This window comes from Cavia porcellus, unplaced genomic scaffold (genome assembly GCF_034190915.1).
Source record: "Cavia porcellus strain 051 isolate PalLab524CR breed Dunkin Hartley unplaced genomic scaffold, mCavPor4.1 scaffold_9, whole genome shotgun sequence".
Classification (NCBI taxonomy): domain Eukaryota; kingdom Metazoa; phylum Chordata; class Mammalia; order Rodentia; family Caviidae; genus Cavia; species Cavia porcellus.
In genome coordinates, this window is record NW_026947492.1 from 76,024,452 (window position 1) to 76,040,381 (window position 15,930).

The 15,930-nt window shown below is 41.2% G+C and overlaps 2 protein-coding genes across 16 annotated transcripts in view; one reads left to right on the forward strand and one right to left on the reverse strand.

The window, feature by feature from the left end:
- Elp4 (elongator acetyltransferase complex subunit 4) overlaps positions 1-14,111 on the reverse strand; it is a 195,056-nt gene extending 180,945 nt beyond the window's left edge. For 3 of the 9 annotated variants that reach the window (XM_013146774.3, XM_063256726.1, XM_063256730.1), the window contains exons 1-2: positions 13,851-14,108; positions 6,435-6,470 (exon numbers count right to left, since the gene is read on the reverse strand). In XM_013146774.3, coding sequence (XP_013002228.1) covers positions 6,435-6,470; positions 13,851-14,073 — 259 coding nt within the window. In that variant the 5' untranslated portion in view covers positions 14,074-14,108. Of the gene's footprint in view, positions 1-6,434; positions 6,473-13,850 lie in introns of those variants that run through there. The other 6 variants (XM_003464482.5, XM_063256729.1, XM_063256731.1 and 3 more) reach the window with 5 other exon arrangements.
- A 27-nt stretch (positions 14,112-14,138) lies between these two features.
- Immp1l (inner mitochondrial membrane peptidase subunit 1) overlaps positions 14,139-15,930 on the forward strand; it is a 78,189-nt gene continuing 76,397 nt past the window's right edge. For 4 of the 7 annotated variants that reach the window (XM_063256742.1, XM_063256740.1, XM_063256743.1 and 1 more), the window contains exon 1: positions 14,139-14,263. The gene's annotated coding sequence lies outside the window, so the exon portion shown is untranslated. Of the gene's footprint in view, positions 14,326-15,930 lie in introns of all 7 variants that reach the window. The other 3 variants (XM_063256741.1, XM_063256736.1, XM_063256737.1) reach the window with 3 other exon arrangements.

Sequence of the window (15,930 nt, forward strand, 5' to 3'; positions counted from 1 at the left end):
CCAGGCGCCTACAGAGCTGTTCCCTTCCTTCTCAGTCCTCCCCTTCCTGGGAACCACCGGCACCAGCTGGCTCCAGCCTCACTCCACCCTGGCCGGGGCCCACGTCAGGATGGTGGTGCTGTCTATGGCTTGCACTGGCCATACTTGTGACTGAAAGGACCTCCAAGGAGGGGTCTAGTGTTCCAGGGCTGGCTGGCAAATACACGCTAGCCCCCTTCTGGAAGCACCAGCTCCCACTCTGGTCACTGGCCCAAGGCGCCCTCTCCTTGCATCTGCAGCAGGCAGCAGGGCCACACAAGGGAAGGCGGACCAGCAGCTCCTGGTCCACTCATGCTCTGCATTGTCTGCAGGCAGTAGAGTAGCAGAGCTGGGACACTGGAGGCTGACGTTTACTCCCCTCTCTCCAGCTGAGCTTGGGCACCCTCAAGGCCATCCCCGCCTACTCACTTCCCTCTATACTGGAAAGCACTTGGGTTTAAGGATTTCTGAATGGAGACAGGGTGAGAGCCATGCCTATCACTGGGGTCTCTGGCTTGTCACCGGGCAGATACAAAGCCAGGGATCCCAGGAAGAGGAAGGCTCAGAAGAGGGGGTGGGATCTGCAGCAGGCAAGAGTTGCACACTCAGCTCCAGATGCTTGGGTCTGGGGCAGCTGCGAGGTACTAGACAGATATGCTGAACAGGGAGCAGACAAGGCTCACTGCTTTCTTCTGTGCATCCTACCATGCAGTGGATTTCCGGTTACTTTTATTCCCTGACCACCCAGGGACTGCAGGGCCTGAGACCTCCCAGATAGAGCAGCACTAGAGGAGAGAACAAGACACAATATTTTAAGTAAAGCGGAGTAAGGAAGACCAGAAGCAAATGTGACAACAGAATCCAAAGGAAGTGAATACTTCAAGCAAAGGACAACTGCCAATAGGACTTGATTCGAAGACAAAAAAGGAAGAGGGCTGGCCAGTCTGCTCTGGGTTCAGCAAGGAGAAGGTGATTAGTATTTCTGACTAACGTGGTTTCAGAGAAACAGCAGTGTCTGCAGCACAGTGTGCAGTGGGGAAGGAGTAGGGTCCGGAAGGAAAAGCTCTGCTACACCTCAAGGCTGGGGCCTGGCGTGGTACATGGACCTTGTGCAGGCTCCTGGTCACTGTGTCCTTGGAAGGGCCCCAGGAATCCCTGCCCTTCATCTGCCCTCCCGCCGTTATTCACCTGGAGGTAACAGTTGCTACACTCTGCCACCATCATGTCACACATCAGGAAGTAGGAGGCCAACCAACCACAGGCTCATGACATACCTCTCGCCCCAGAAACTGATGTCCTCAGAGTTCTCATTACCACTGGAAGCTGGCCAAGTGACTGCATTTCTCTTTCTTTCTTTCTTTTTTAAAAGAGTCTCCCTATGCAACCCAGGTGGGCCTTGAATTTGCTGTTTAAGGCAGGCTGGCCTTGAACCTGCGCCCTTCTTGGCTCCAACTCCCGAGTGCTGCAGAAATACAGTAGTGTGCAATTCACCAAAATCTGAGGTGTTTATGGTGCACACAGATAAGAACTAAAAAGAGGAAAGGATTAAGATAAGGAGAGGACTCACTAGTGACAGATCCCCGTCCCCAGAGGTAGGAGGAGACAAGGTCTGCTATGGTTGGATCTACAGTGTCCCCCGTGTCCAATGACATGTGTGGCTTCTGGAAGGTGTCTGGACCAGGGGATGCAAACCTCAAGGGTAGAAGCTGCTGACAAGCTCACCTTGTAATGCACTCTGAGGGAAGGACCCGCTTGGAGGGAGGGGGTCAGCAGGGCTGCCTTCTAAGGGTACAGCATGTCCTTCAGAAGGGATTTTTAAAATAATTTAAAAATGATAAAATCATTTTAAATGGTCTTTATTTAAATGGCGTAGCATCAAAGAAATTTGACTATGAATCTCAACATTAATCAAGTTACTTAGTTCCTCCCAAAACTTTAATTATAACTAGGCATAGTAGCACACATCATAATTGAGGCAGGGGAATCCCAAGATCAAGCCCAACCCAGGCAACTTGGCAAGATACTCTCAAAAAGCATAATTAAATTTTTTTTAATTCAATTTTATCACCTGTTAAATGTAGACACCTTATCTGACTGTTCTGAAATTGAACAGTAAAACACATGACAAGGGCTCTGCATGGTGCCTGGTACACAGAAAATCATCAATAAATAAATGTTTCCAAAAAAAGGTAAGATTTTAGGATATTAGGGTTGGTTTTTACCTTCTGAAAAAGGTGTCACAGATGTCAAACTGGAAAGGTTTGGAAGGGAAGTAAACAGTAGGATACTGAGTCCAAAGAGGAAACACAATATGGTGGAGATAAACACAAATTTCGGTGATAAGAGCTTTGGAAGAGCTTAATTCTGAGACAGTGACCACAGAAAACAAGGAGGAGAGGCGGGATGGATTTAGTTGGCTCTGAAGGCTAAATAGACAGAAATCCTAGGAGTCTGCTGGTGGACAGAGACACATGCCTGGTTTTCTGCACACTGGTTTCAGGTGGTGCAAGGGCCATGGAGTTGTAGGATTTGAATTCCACAAGGAAGAGCTAAGGCTGAGCCTCAGGAGCTGAGCTGACCTCTCTGGCCTGTGTTCAGCTCATTGTTTGTCCCTCAGACAGAACAGACTGCCACCCAGCAATGCCCACATACAGTCCAAAGCTGGCCCCCCACACACACTGGTGACACTTCCTGCAGGATATGTCTCCATCTCTCCTCAGCCCGGCTCAGAATCTGACTCTGTTTACATCTTTTCCCAAGCTCTCACATTTTTCTAAAACTGTGTATTACACACACACTGTGAGTAGTTATGTATGCATAACCAGCAACCAGCTTAATTCATGAAGGGGAAAAGCCACCATTTTTATTGCCCAATGTTGCCAAACACACCATCGAGACTGAAGTGCCACACGCTAAAGCCAGGCAGTTTCACTGAAGAGCTGCACGCCCCACAAGCTCACAGGCTGCCCTCTCTGGGTCATAAAGTGAAGCTCCACTACACTGCTACAAGTGGAATGAAGGGTATAACATATCAAACTAAATCAGGTTGGCCAGCTTTTCCTAAAACTCCATAAAGTACTACAGGTGCATGGGTCAGAGTCTCTGCTGCACCTCCTCACACTGGTCCTTGTCCCACAGACCATGTGCAAATAAGAAGGCATGGCTGGGTCCTACAGACATCACGACAGAGATGGGGCCAGCTGGGCAGCCGATTCTCTACAAAGGGAAATGCTCAAAATGCGCTGCGTGATATAGAAGAGAAACAGCCAGGCAGAAAGTGTTGAAGACAACTGACAAGAAAATACCATAATATCCTGTGAGAGCAGATGGGACAGACAAGGATGGTGATGGGTCGACAGTGCATTCTTTAGGGATCTCATGGTCACCGTCCTCATGCATTCCAACCTCTTCCCCAAGGATCACAGGGCAGTGACTCACTCCTGATAAAGGAAACAGGGCAGGGTGACACTGCCACTCCATTACCAAGGTCAGCTCGGCCCACGCTGAGCGCTGTCTCCCTCCAGGTGGTGATGAAGCAGGAAGCCACACTGAGCAAGGCCAGGAGCGGTCAGCTGCAGAGTCTGCGAGCGCTACTGGCCCAGCGGGGAGGCTGCAGGGGAAAAGCCACACAGAGTGGACCTGTAATCCCTGTCCTCAGGAGCCTAAGGCAGAAGGGCTGCAAGGTCCAGGCCAGCAAAACCCTGGCTCGAACATCAAAACAAATCAAAAAACAGGGACCCTAGCCTGGCTGGCACTTTGGCTGTGGGCTTACAAAGGAGTTTACGGGTGCTGCCTGCCACGCTGACCCATACAGAAGGGAAGAGGACCAGTGGGAACTCCCAGACTGAGTGTCTGCCCTTATGTGAGAAGAGAGGATGAACATAACAGCATCAGGTGGTCCTCGACGGCAGTGGCTGACTCGAGGTGTTAAGACTCACATTGGGTCTATCAGATGAAGTCAGGGCATCTGCAATGGTAACTCCCAGTCTGACAGAGTGTCCGCTAACTGCTATTTGTAGAACTGAAAACATGTAACTGATGCAAGAGATTACTAAGAATGTCACATAACTTGTATTTTAATTCCTGACATTTATTAAGCATATTTCAGGGTATCTGTACAAACAGATGAAGATCTGGCATTGCTATCACTTCACTTTCCATGCAGATTTATCAGAAAGCAATTTCAGAGCCAGCACTAGGATGCCCAGTCAGAGCATCCCAAATTCCAGCCCAGCCTGGGCAATTTAGCAGGACACTCTCCCTAGAAGGCTGTGAATGCACCTCAGTGTGAAGGCCGTGGGTTCCCAAGAACCACCCTCTGCCCCCAAAAAACAATTTCCATGTAAAACATCTCAAAGCTTACTGCAGTACTAAAGAAGTAGATTGCATCCTAATGAAAATCTGTTCTTCAAGGATTTTCCCTGAGATTGGCCTTTCCTGCATCCACATTCATTTATTTCGCAATATTCGGGTCCAAACAGACTCCCTCTAGTTTACAAGGTCCCGTCTCCACTGAAACTGACCACACACTACTTAGCAAGGCCACACTTCTGCACACGTACAGCCGCCTTGGTAAATGAATAATCCACTTCCAATGGAAATGATTAAAATGCTGGTGACCCGCAGTGAAAAATTCCTAGTCCACATAATTTTCCCACTTCAATTTTCTCTTACTTCTGGAATAAAAAATAATTTCTTGATGCTGAGCAACACACTAATGCTGCAGGCACCAAGCCACTGCCCTCAATCCCTATATTCATTCATATTTTAGAGCTACTCCACTTCCTGAGACAGAGTTTATTCACTGTGTAATAGAAAAAAGTGCAGAATCCAGCGGAATAGACTCCTAATCTGCCCAGCCAATCTCATCTAACACATAAGCTCGGCGTGTTGCTGTATGCTTATAATTCCAGCTACAAAGGTAGCTCGGGCAGGAGAATCACGATCTTGAGACCAGCCAGAACTTGTCTGAAAAACAAAGCGGCAGAGTGCCTGTCTAGTATGCACCCGGCCCTGGGATGAACCCTTAGTACTGCAATAAAACAAAACAAAACCCCCACATATATGGGCTTTATTTTACTACTTAAAACGCTATCATTTTAAAAGGGTTACAACTATTTTACTGCTCATGGCTAGATTTGGAATCACAGCACAATTCACATTGTGGTTTTCTGACTGTGATACTGGTCAAGTTCCTTTACTCTTCTATCTTCATTTCTCCATGAACGGAACAAAGGTAACAGGAATGAGCACCTTGCGAGGTTGGTGTAGAAATGAAAAACACAGCATAATATACGGATCCTCCTAAAAGCCAGGAGGTAGTGCACTGCTCTTCAAACAGCAAGGAGAGCAAGGCGCAGGATGCTTCGGGTACTGCTTCCGACTCCCCCAGCTGGTGCTGGTACTAGGCAAACGCTGATGGGCATGTCATCTTGTAAGCACCACCACTCACATCGTAACCACTCTTGATGGAAATTTTCTCAGTATTTACGACTCATCCTTGCTAAGGGCAGCCAATGACTAGAACCTAACTTTCATTTCTGCCAGGCACTAATCAGCCCGTCTCAATTACCACACTTCATAGTCAGGGCTCAGTGAGTATAGCTCATGTTCAATTCAGAGTACCACACTCCATTCTAGGCACAACAAAAGTCAGACCAGCAGTTGTACCAATAGAACGGTGCAGAGAAAGAGGTCTGTAAAAATTACAATCACAACACCAGCTTAGGAAGCAGTGCTTGTTTGCAACAGAACACAGGTGATAAACTAGCTATTTTCAAATATTTGAATGAACTACACATGTTCATTCTGTAATATTTCAGAGGACAAAATGGGTATAATAGATGTGACAGGACTATGGATCAAACAGTAACAGTGGAGTTTTGGTTATGTAACTGTGAAGGTTTACCTCAAATCCCAGATTCTGTGATCTACACTAAAAAATCAGCCAAACAGGACTATTGATTTAAATCAGAAATCTCACCATGTTAGAGATGCACAGCATCATGATTAGCTTGCTGTTTTCTGCCAATATAACGATAAATGTGTGACAGATACGAATGTGCCTGTATTTACACACAAACACAAGCTGAAATTCTGTTTTTCAAATCATTTGCCAGGATCATTCCACTCTAAATACTGACTTTTTGAAAAGTCAACTGATGCTAATTTTAGTCTTAAAAATAGAGCACAATGCACTGTGAATCTTTAAGTTTATAAGAGCTACATTTTCAGATATATTTGCCTAGTTTAACTTCAAATCAGTATTTAAGTTAGAATTTAAAGCAATTCTCTCCAATTTACCTTCCTAGACAGTAAGTACTTTACATATTTGGATTCCAAACAGAAAAACTCATAAAATCATAATACACAACAGAAAACTAATAGAATGAGCAAAACATATATTTTGTACTAACCAATCAAAAGAACTGTTCCAACAGCTAAACCTCCACCTGGAAATAAAACAAAACCGAGAAGAAAATTAATCTACCTTTTACATCAAAGTTGGCTTTATCAAGGGCAAGTATTTCAATAACTTTAAAACTGCAGTTGCAAACAATATTTTAATTACTTTTTCTATACTTTGCTCAAGGTGCTATTATGAAATAATTACATATTGTATGTAATTACATACTACACATCACAATTACTTTCAAGTATACTGTACTATCCTTTCTCCTGTGATAGAACCATACAGCATTCAACACAACTGTGGGTAAGCCATACAAGTTATATTTAGCACTTGTTAATAAATTAACTCAACAGCTAAGACCTACTTCAGCACAGTAACTTTACTATACAAGCACAACCTAGAAAAGAAAGGCCATTATAACAAAATCCCACTTTAACATACAGCCTTTAAGATGAGTAAGCTTTAGACAAAAGAACTGATATAAACATTTTTTTTAAAAAATTAGGAATAATGTACACAAAGTGTGAACATACTCTAAATATATTTAGAATTTAAAATTAATGATATTTTTGCAATTTCAAACAAAATGGGACAAATCACAAGAAAATTTTCTTTTAAATATCTGAAATAGGGAAATATAATCATAAATGCATAATTCAAGTAGTCAGTCATTAAGTCATTTAAGTATTAAGTAACTAGAATTACAATAAAATGATAGTACACTGATATTTTTTCATTCCTTTGTGAAAGTACTAGCATCTCTGATTAATCTAAAAAACGTTAACAAATTCACTTTCAAATTTTAAAAAGTATGCCAACAATTGAAGAGAAATGCATTTAAAATGTAATCTAAAAAGAAACTACTCAAAATTCAGCACACAATGTCACTAGTGTGTGTTGTCTGTGTGTGCACAAAACTAAGAAATGTTTAGAATACTGATTCCCCCAAAAAGTTTTGTAGTGGTAAATATTGATAGAATTTTTCAGCACAGAAGGGAACCATCTGATAGGATTTTGGAGTGGCTGAAAAGATAAGAAATATGAAATAAAAGTGACCCTTTATTTTTTAAGAATGTGGGGAGAGACCCCCTGACCCTCCAGGGTCTGGCATTCTCTAGGGGGTGTGGCATTCTCCGCCTGACAGGTGGTGGTGGTGGGGGGATACCTGTAGCTTAGGTTTGGGGTGGTGCCTAAGGGGCATTAGTGATGCACAGGTAGCCTCATTTCACACCACAGGTAAATCGCCTAGGGGCAGGAAAAGCTGACCTCAAGATAGAGCCCTTTAGTTCCACCTCCCCCCCCACACACACACACAGTGTCATGTCTGGGGCAAAAACCTTTCAAATATCATGTAGAAAAAATATGCAAAGTTCCTTTGAATGCTTTTTAAACCTTGCAAATACATATAAATAATTGCTATGTTTCAGATAACTTGAAATTTGTCTGACTTATACTAATTTATGCTGAGACCTGAAATCAATCTTAAAATAGTATGTGGAACATTTCAAATAGTTAAGAGAAAAAAGATTTGTACATGTTATGTTTACGGGGCTGGGGATTTAGCTCAGCAGCATAAGCGCCTGCCTTGCAAGCAAGCAGTCCTGAGTTCGATCCCTGGTACCGATAAAAAGGAAAAAGACAAAAAAAAAAAAAAAAGTTATGTTTACATGGGTTTATCAGAATACAATATATATTTTAATTTCACATTTGGACAAATTCCTTGGTTATAGCATTTAAAGCATCCTAGGCTAAAGAGAATAACTTCTAGCACTGTTCAGACAAAAAAATTAACATGAGCCGGGGATTTCGCTCAGTGGTGCAGAGCCTGCCTGACAAATGTGAGGTCCTGAGTTCAATTCCCAGTACGGAAAAAAAAAAAAACTTAGTATGAACCAAAACACAATGACAGCATCATAAAGGTTATTGTGGGACCTGGGTAGACGTTTAACTTCATAGTTGGTGGCACACATAGATTACCATTAACTCTTTTGAATCATTTTGAACATTTTATACCACACTTTACAATGTCTCACATTTCCCTACTTTACTTTGTTTGGAAAAATAAGTATTTAATTCCCTAATAGCCACTTTGTGTATCTTTAAGGAGATGAAATAAACCACAGATATTGAAGTGTCTGGGCTGGTACTAGAAAAAAGTTAGCCACCAATCTATTTCTTTAACTCATTATATGTGTTATTACTGGAAAAGTTAAAGGATTTTGTAGTACATTCACAGTGGGGTGCTCAGACGCCAGGTAGTATCTAGGACAGCTGTCTGTCTAAGGTACTTATCAGAGCTACGCTGGCCATTCTGGCAATTACTTTCAGATCAGAACAAATCGCTACAATTTTATTGTTATTTGGTGAATGGTGATCACAACGATAATTAGAAAGAATACTTCTCATTGATGAACTAGCTCAGTGGTGACAAACCTTTAAAGACCTAGTGTCCCAACTACAGCTCCAAACCCAATTTATCGCAAAGTGCCAACACTACAATTAAATACTGAGCTTTTAGTTTAGAAAAAGCTCACACATTACTATATTGTCTTAAAAGAAAAACACAATAACACACATGCCACAGGTTCACCACCACTGAGCTAATAAAACAAAGCATTATACAAACCTAAGTTAGGAAGGTTATTTTCTGTAAGACTGATCCAAACAATAATCTGTCCCTGATAATTCAAGAAAACACTGCTCAAAAACTTAAAATCTAAAAATTTTAATGTTTGGGAAATTTGAACATTACTTGAGATAAGGAGATATTAAATGACTTTTATTAGCCAAATTAATCTTATTAACTCTCACATAAAAAAGGCAAGTTTTCCTTCTGAATGAACTCTATCATATGAATTCACTTGATTCAAATTCAGATTAGCTCTAATAAGATCAGGTCACTTTGGAGGCTGGTGATGGGGAGGAAGTTGGAAGTTAGCTTACTAAAGATTTTTACTTTTGTTTCTCTGTACATGACGTGACAATGACTTGACGTGTTCATGTAACACATACACACACAGGTAGTAGCACCTCTGGTCCTTACTTGATTTTAGTGAGACAAGATCTCACAAAATTTCCTCAAAATATTTTTTGAGTTTGATATACCTCACTTAATATACCCAGATTCTAGATTTTTGGTATTTTAAGTTGAAATAAATCTGTAACTATTCTGCCATAAGTAATAAATAAAAAGCTCAAGCAACCAATCACAATTTTTCTCACAATAGTTAACATGATATATTTCTTTTTTTTTTTTTTTTTTTTTTTTTTTTTTTTGTCTTTTTCGTTTTTACCAGTACTGGGGATCGAACTCACGACTGTCTGCTTGCAAGGCAGGCGCTTATGCCGCTGAGCTAAATCCCCAGCCCCAACATGATATATTTCTTAAAAGCTAGATTTTACCCTATTGAACATAGTAACCCATGAGTAATTTAATTCAATTTTAAAATCAACGATTTCACACTAATAATTTCTAGTTAAGATGGAAGTCTCTTTTCTCAGTATTTCACTAGAATACTTTTTAGATAAATAATGTGAGTCAGGAGACAATTATAACCATTATGAAAAGAAATGAAAAAGGGGTGAAAGAGTCATCCTTACTGATAAGAAAACCAACACACTTCTGAAATCAATGAACAAACTCTAGATTTTACCTCTAGGCCTGTTGAAGTAAATTTTAGCTTATTTCTAAAATTGGCAAAGTATTTTATTTACATGTAAGAGTATGTGTCAGAAAGTTGAAGATACTTTGAATGTTTGATACCTTGAACTATCTAATTCATTAAGATTATGACTTTGCAAAATACGGCACTGAGGGCTGGGGTGCATCTCAAGGTGTGCTTCTGTAGGGTGCTACAAGGTCCTGAGCTGGAGTCGCAGAGCCTCTAACTGAATGAATGGATGGCTGAGCAAACATTTTGTCTTAAAGCAAAACAAACATATAAATAAAACAAAATAAAAATAACTAAAAACACACAAGGAAATTTAATATCATTGTATGATTAACTACCAAGACTTTCCTGTCTTATGATTTTATAAGTATAATGAAAAGGGCTTCTACCACTGGTGTTTTAACTCAAAAAAGATCATTTGTATCTCTTCTTTAGTTCATGGCCATCTCCCTAACTTCTCTTTTGGTGGTGGTAGTGGGATCAAGCCCAGGTCTTTTCTACATTCCCAGTTTTTTTTTGTTGTTGTTGAGACAGGGTCTCCCTAAGTCCTAAATTGCCCCGACTGGACTTGAACTTGGGATCCTCATGTCTCTGTATGGGGATTAGAGCACCAGCTCCTTAACTACTTTCTGCCATAGTTGCAACTATATCACAGTTACTTCATCGTTAATGCACCCACATTTCTTCCTCTGGGAGAAGAAACGCCCTCTGGAAAATGAGTAAGACAAGTGTTGGCTGAGCAAGCAGAATCTAAATAACAGCTACCAATGATGTACCTCTACATTACATCACAGGAAAGTTTTCCATAATGTCACAAAGGAGCAACTATGTAAGCCACTGTATCAGTTGCTACAGTACAGTGACCAGGATGTTAAATAAAGCCCAAATTTGATGCATATTAATCCATGCCACAGAGTAAGATAAAGCAAACACGCCACCATTATTTACTGACTGAAATCCAAGTTGAAATGGCAGATACCCTACCAAGTTTCTTCTAGAAACTCTTGTACGCCTATTTACCTCCAATTCCTACCTGCCATTGATTTGACTGTCAAGATTTCAGCTCATAACGTAAGTCACCAAATCTGTGAAGACACTGTCTTTTCAGCACCTTCTAGGTTTGGCAAAATTTATTTGTTAAAATCTTTGAGAATTCCTGGAAGAAGAAAAATGTATCTCTCTAATCAAGGCCCTGTCTTTTCTGAAATATAAGTGTGTTATTTACATGTGATGTCCTTGAACAATAGAAATGTCCTGAAGGCGCAAGTTTGGATTAAGAAGTCCAAGAACCTGAAAAATTTAAATGTAGTGGCCTGGGTAAGTGTGTATCAAAAATCTAACAATAAAATAAAGTTGTTTGAACAAAAATAATATTCTATCAAGTTTAAAAGACATTGGGAATCTTCAAATAATTAGCTTGCATGATGTCTTTCATATATATTCAACATCTATGGTTAAAATTACAATGATGTTATAGTGGCATCAGTGAAACGCCACTGGTTATAATACAATATTTACTTCTTACACAAAACCATGTGATATGTTCTGGTGAAAGTGAAAATGTGACAGCAGTCTCATCATTCTATTGTTACACTGTATCACAATGAGGTCATATTACTTGTGAGACTTCTCACAATCTGGGTCAAATAACATTGTAGAGTAACAGTGCAGTCTCAATTGCTTAGGTTTTCATAATTATCAGTCAATGTTTCACTTTCAAATAATATTTTAATACAAAACAATAGGAAGTGCTCCATAAGACCATACAAAACAGAAAGTCGAAATACAAAAACAACATTAAGAAGTTTACAACAACTGAAATAGTTTTGGACGTATTTATTATTCCAAATGTAGTAACTACTGTTGTAACAAGTCCTTGAAATTCTAAGTACTTTTATAATTAGCTGCATACATGCAAAATATATTTCAAAATATTGAACACTGTTTCAATCATGTAAACAAATGCTGCTTTTTAGCATAAGCTTATTACAGTCAAACTAGAGCACCCCACTCCCCAAGCAAAACTGGAAAGTTTAAAAATTATTTTTCAAGTCTGTATCTCTAAAAATATATTTGGTGTTTCAGTTTCTCTCTGGTGAATGCTTGAAGAGATTATAGTTAAGTCATAAATTTAGGTTCAATAAATGGCCAAAATTTTCTAAAAAGAGTTCTCAAAAATTTGATAAAGCTGTAATACAATGCAGAAGGCAATAAATTTGAACTCTAACAAGCAATCTACATGGTTAAGAGTTTATGACTGTCATGCCACTTAATTTCTGAATCTGTTTTCACAGCTCAAACATCTACCTCCATTCTACAAGTTGCATCATCTTTTCTATACACTACTTTTAACAGGAACTTACTAAGAACCTCTTAAATGTTAAGAACTGTGTTGAGCACAGTTTATTATTTTAATGAACAGAAGACATAATGCCAAAAAGATGGTCTTCTTGTTTGGAGAGTTTTGGTATCAAAGTGAATGAAGTTACACATCCCATTGAATTACAAAATACAGACTGGCATGGGAGCAGCGTGTAATCTCACAGGCTAAACCAGGTTGCTAGTCTGAAGCTACCCTGGGACACAAGACTGCCTCAAAATAAATTAATAAAAAAATATACCAGATGAGGCACACAAGGGTATTTTTAACTATATATATTGAATCATATCCGTTTTTAGTACCATAGAATTCAGAAGGTCACCAGATTTGAAAAAAAACATTATCTGCAAATATCTAAACTCAAGTGGAATCAAACTCCAGTTAGGATATAAAATAATTAAAGAGCCATACTTTTTCTGGAAGGTTGCTTGTTTTACTACTCCCCTCTGTATTGTCTATTTAAATAACTGGGGACAGGGGTGAATTACAGAGATAAATAAGTATAAATTCAGGAACAAGCAATGGTATTTGTAATAGATTATAAACGTGCACCGGATTTAACAGACACATCCCACGTTATGAAAAAGAAACAGGCGGCGAGCACAAGCTTTATTAACACGGCAGCTCTGTCCCACTGGTCTAATCAGATTCGCCTTTCCATAGAACAGTCTGTCACCAAGCATATTTTTCAGTAAGCATCTCATGAAAAGTTCCAGAAATGCATATAGAAGAAAGCTTAAGAACTGGGTTTTGTTTACTCATTACAATATGAATTAAATTTAAACCAGTCATTTGGCAATTATCAGCAATCACCTTCAGGAAGCAAAATGTATCTGGAAAAAGAGGCAAACGCGCAGGCACACCTACACGCTTAAACGTAGACGGGGATAAACTAACTACCCAGGACGGGCTTTACCTAGTACTTTGCATCAAAACACCCAGACACTCTCTTAAGGCCAACATGATTTGTTTTCCAATTTCAAGAGCTAAACAGCATGACGCTGAAAGGGGAAAAAAATGCTTTTTAAAGCCTTTTCTAAGGATGCTTTTCCCGCCAGTGCTAAAAATTTCTGCAGGTCGGCCGAGCCCTGAGCTGCCTGGCAGACAAGGAAGCTAGGCAGTTTCCCCGATCAGCGGCTCCCTCGCCTAGAAAGTGGAGGAACCCGGAGGCTGGAGCCCGGAGAAGGCGCAGAGCCGGCGCTGGGCAGCCCCGAGGCGCTCCGCCGCCTCCACGCGCACGACCTCGGCTCACCTCTCCCAGGGACGGACAGACACAGATACAGCACCGGCACCGGCACCGGCACCGAGATGTGCGGTCCAGGCCGGGCGTCCCCTCCCTTGGCGGACCCAGATCTCCATCTGAACCGACCTAAGAGCTGGTCCAGGGCCGGGAGCCCGGTGGATACCAGCAGCTGTCCATTCCGCACCGACGGCCGGGTGCCCGCAATGGACACCAGGCGAAGGCCGCTGCCGTCGGTACCGCCGGCTCTGGGACCCCTCCTCTGGAAGCTAGTGGCGCTGCTCCTGTCTACCGCCACCGCCTCAGACCCACGATTCCCAGGGCCAGGGCCGCAGGTTGACACTGCCGCCATCTTGGAGAGTTCCGTGAGAACCCAATAGGAAGTCTTGGAATGGGAACAAACAACCAATTAGAGTCCAAGATAAAGTCCCGCCTCCCTTCTCTACTGTAGCAATAGAACTGAGACTTTCTTCCCAAGTAAACCAATCGCAAGAAGTATTATTGAAATGCACTACGTACGGACGAAGGACTGCGGAGCGCAGGTGAGACCCCCTTGGGTGTTAGGTGAGGAGGGTCTTCCGGGGTCCTTTCGGGCCGGAGCTGGGTAAGATCATTCAGCTGTCTTTTGACTCGGCGAGTTTTCTTTGGCGGGGGTTAGAGGAAGGTGGGCGGGGCGGATAGCTCTCAGAGCTATGCGGACGAGCTTTCAGGACGTTCGCTTCCTCCCTGCCCCGGGGAGAGGAGGGAGACCTCCGCCGCCCCCTCCTCAGGCCTAGGGCTCCCCAGCCCTCCTGCCTCTGAAATCCGCGGAGCGGCGGCGGGGCTTGGCGCATGAGGACTGTTGCCCAGAGTTGCTCGCAGAGCGGTGGCGGCGGGTGGGATGCTGAGACTCTGGGAAGACCTGGACCCGGACCTCTGCGAAGCTTCGCTGATTTTAATTAATTAATGCTTCGGGAAGCCTTGGAGCGCCTTTCCATAAGCAGTGTGAATGACAAGTGTTATTCTGACAACCTTGTTCACACATTTAATTGTCATTGGCTGTTAAACCAGCTGCAAACAACAGAAAATACTTTAGGTTTCACGCCCCGCCCCCCCCAAAAGAAACTGGTAAAAGAAATTAGATATGTGCGTACTTTATTTTTCTGTTATTTGTGCACTGTGAATCTAAAGCTTTCTTAACCATATTATAAATTATATGGAAAAACCCTGTAATTTAGAACTGTGTTTTTGGATTTAAATATTTTTTTTCAAGCCAGAATTTGGAGGAGCAGTATTTTTAAAGGCATTTGTGACTGACAGATGTCTAAAGTGAAAAGAACTCCAAGATCTTGGCTGCACTACTGCATTACTTTTGACTTTGACAGTGATCAGTGATAACTTTTTAGTTGCTTGTTTGATAAAGCAACTAAATAACTTTTTAGTTGCTTGTTTGATAAAGTTGTGTCACTTTGTTGCCCAAACTGGCCTCATAGCTTAAGTGGTCATCCTGCCTCAGCCTCTCAAGTATCTGTAACCATGGGCACATTCCATTGTGCCCTGGTAATACCTTTTAAATATATCCCAACCTCCCTGAAATTCTGGCCCTGAATTCTTTTGGAATGTCAGTGACTTTTTGGCTGATTCTGTTGATAAATTGTAATAAGTGTTGCTAAATAATGACTAGAGTTTTTGCCTTTTTTTCCTTCTAATGAATTATATTCAGAAAAATAATACATTACTGGTTAGGAATCTATCAACTTGAAAACTTGATCAACATACTTCCAATTTGTAGCTGTCATCAATATAAATCTTCAGTCAATCACTCAAAATTGTTCCGTAACATCTCTTAGATCTGTCTTGTCACTTTAGTCATAGAAAACCATATATATAGCACTTAAATAGCAAACATTAGTTGTACTAGTTTTGAGGTGTAGTATATAAGCACTAGAGAGACCAAAAGAAAAAGTAATAAAGTTGTCCAATATCATATGAAAGCATGAGTATTTTTGCCAAGTTGAACACTTTGAAATATCACAGATAATTGATTTATAAGTTGGTGTACTGTAGATTCTCTTAGTTCCTACTATATTTATGCTATCTTTTAGTTTTCTCAAGGTAATAATAAGTTATAGTTTGTTTACCATGTGGCTAGAATTATTTTACAGTTTATTGTAATTCAGGAAGCATGACTTACCCAGCAAGGTGTGCATGGAATTAGGATATATGCCTG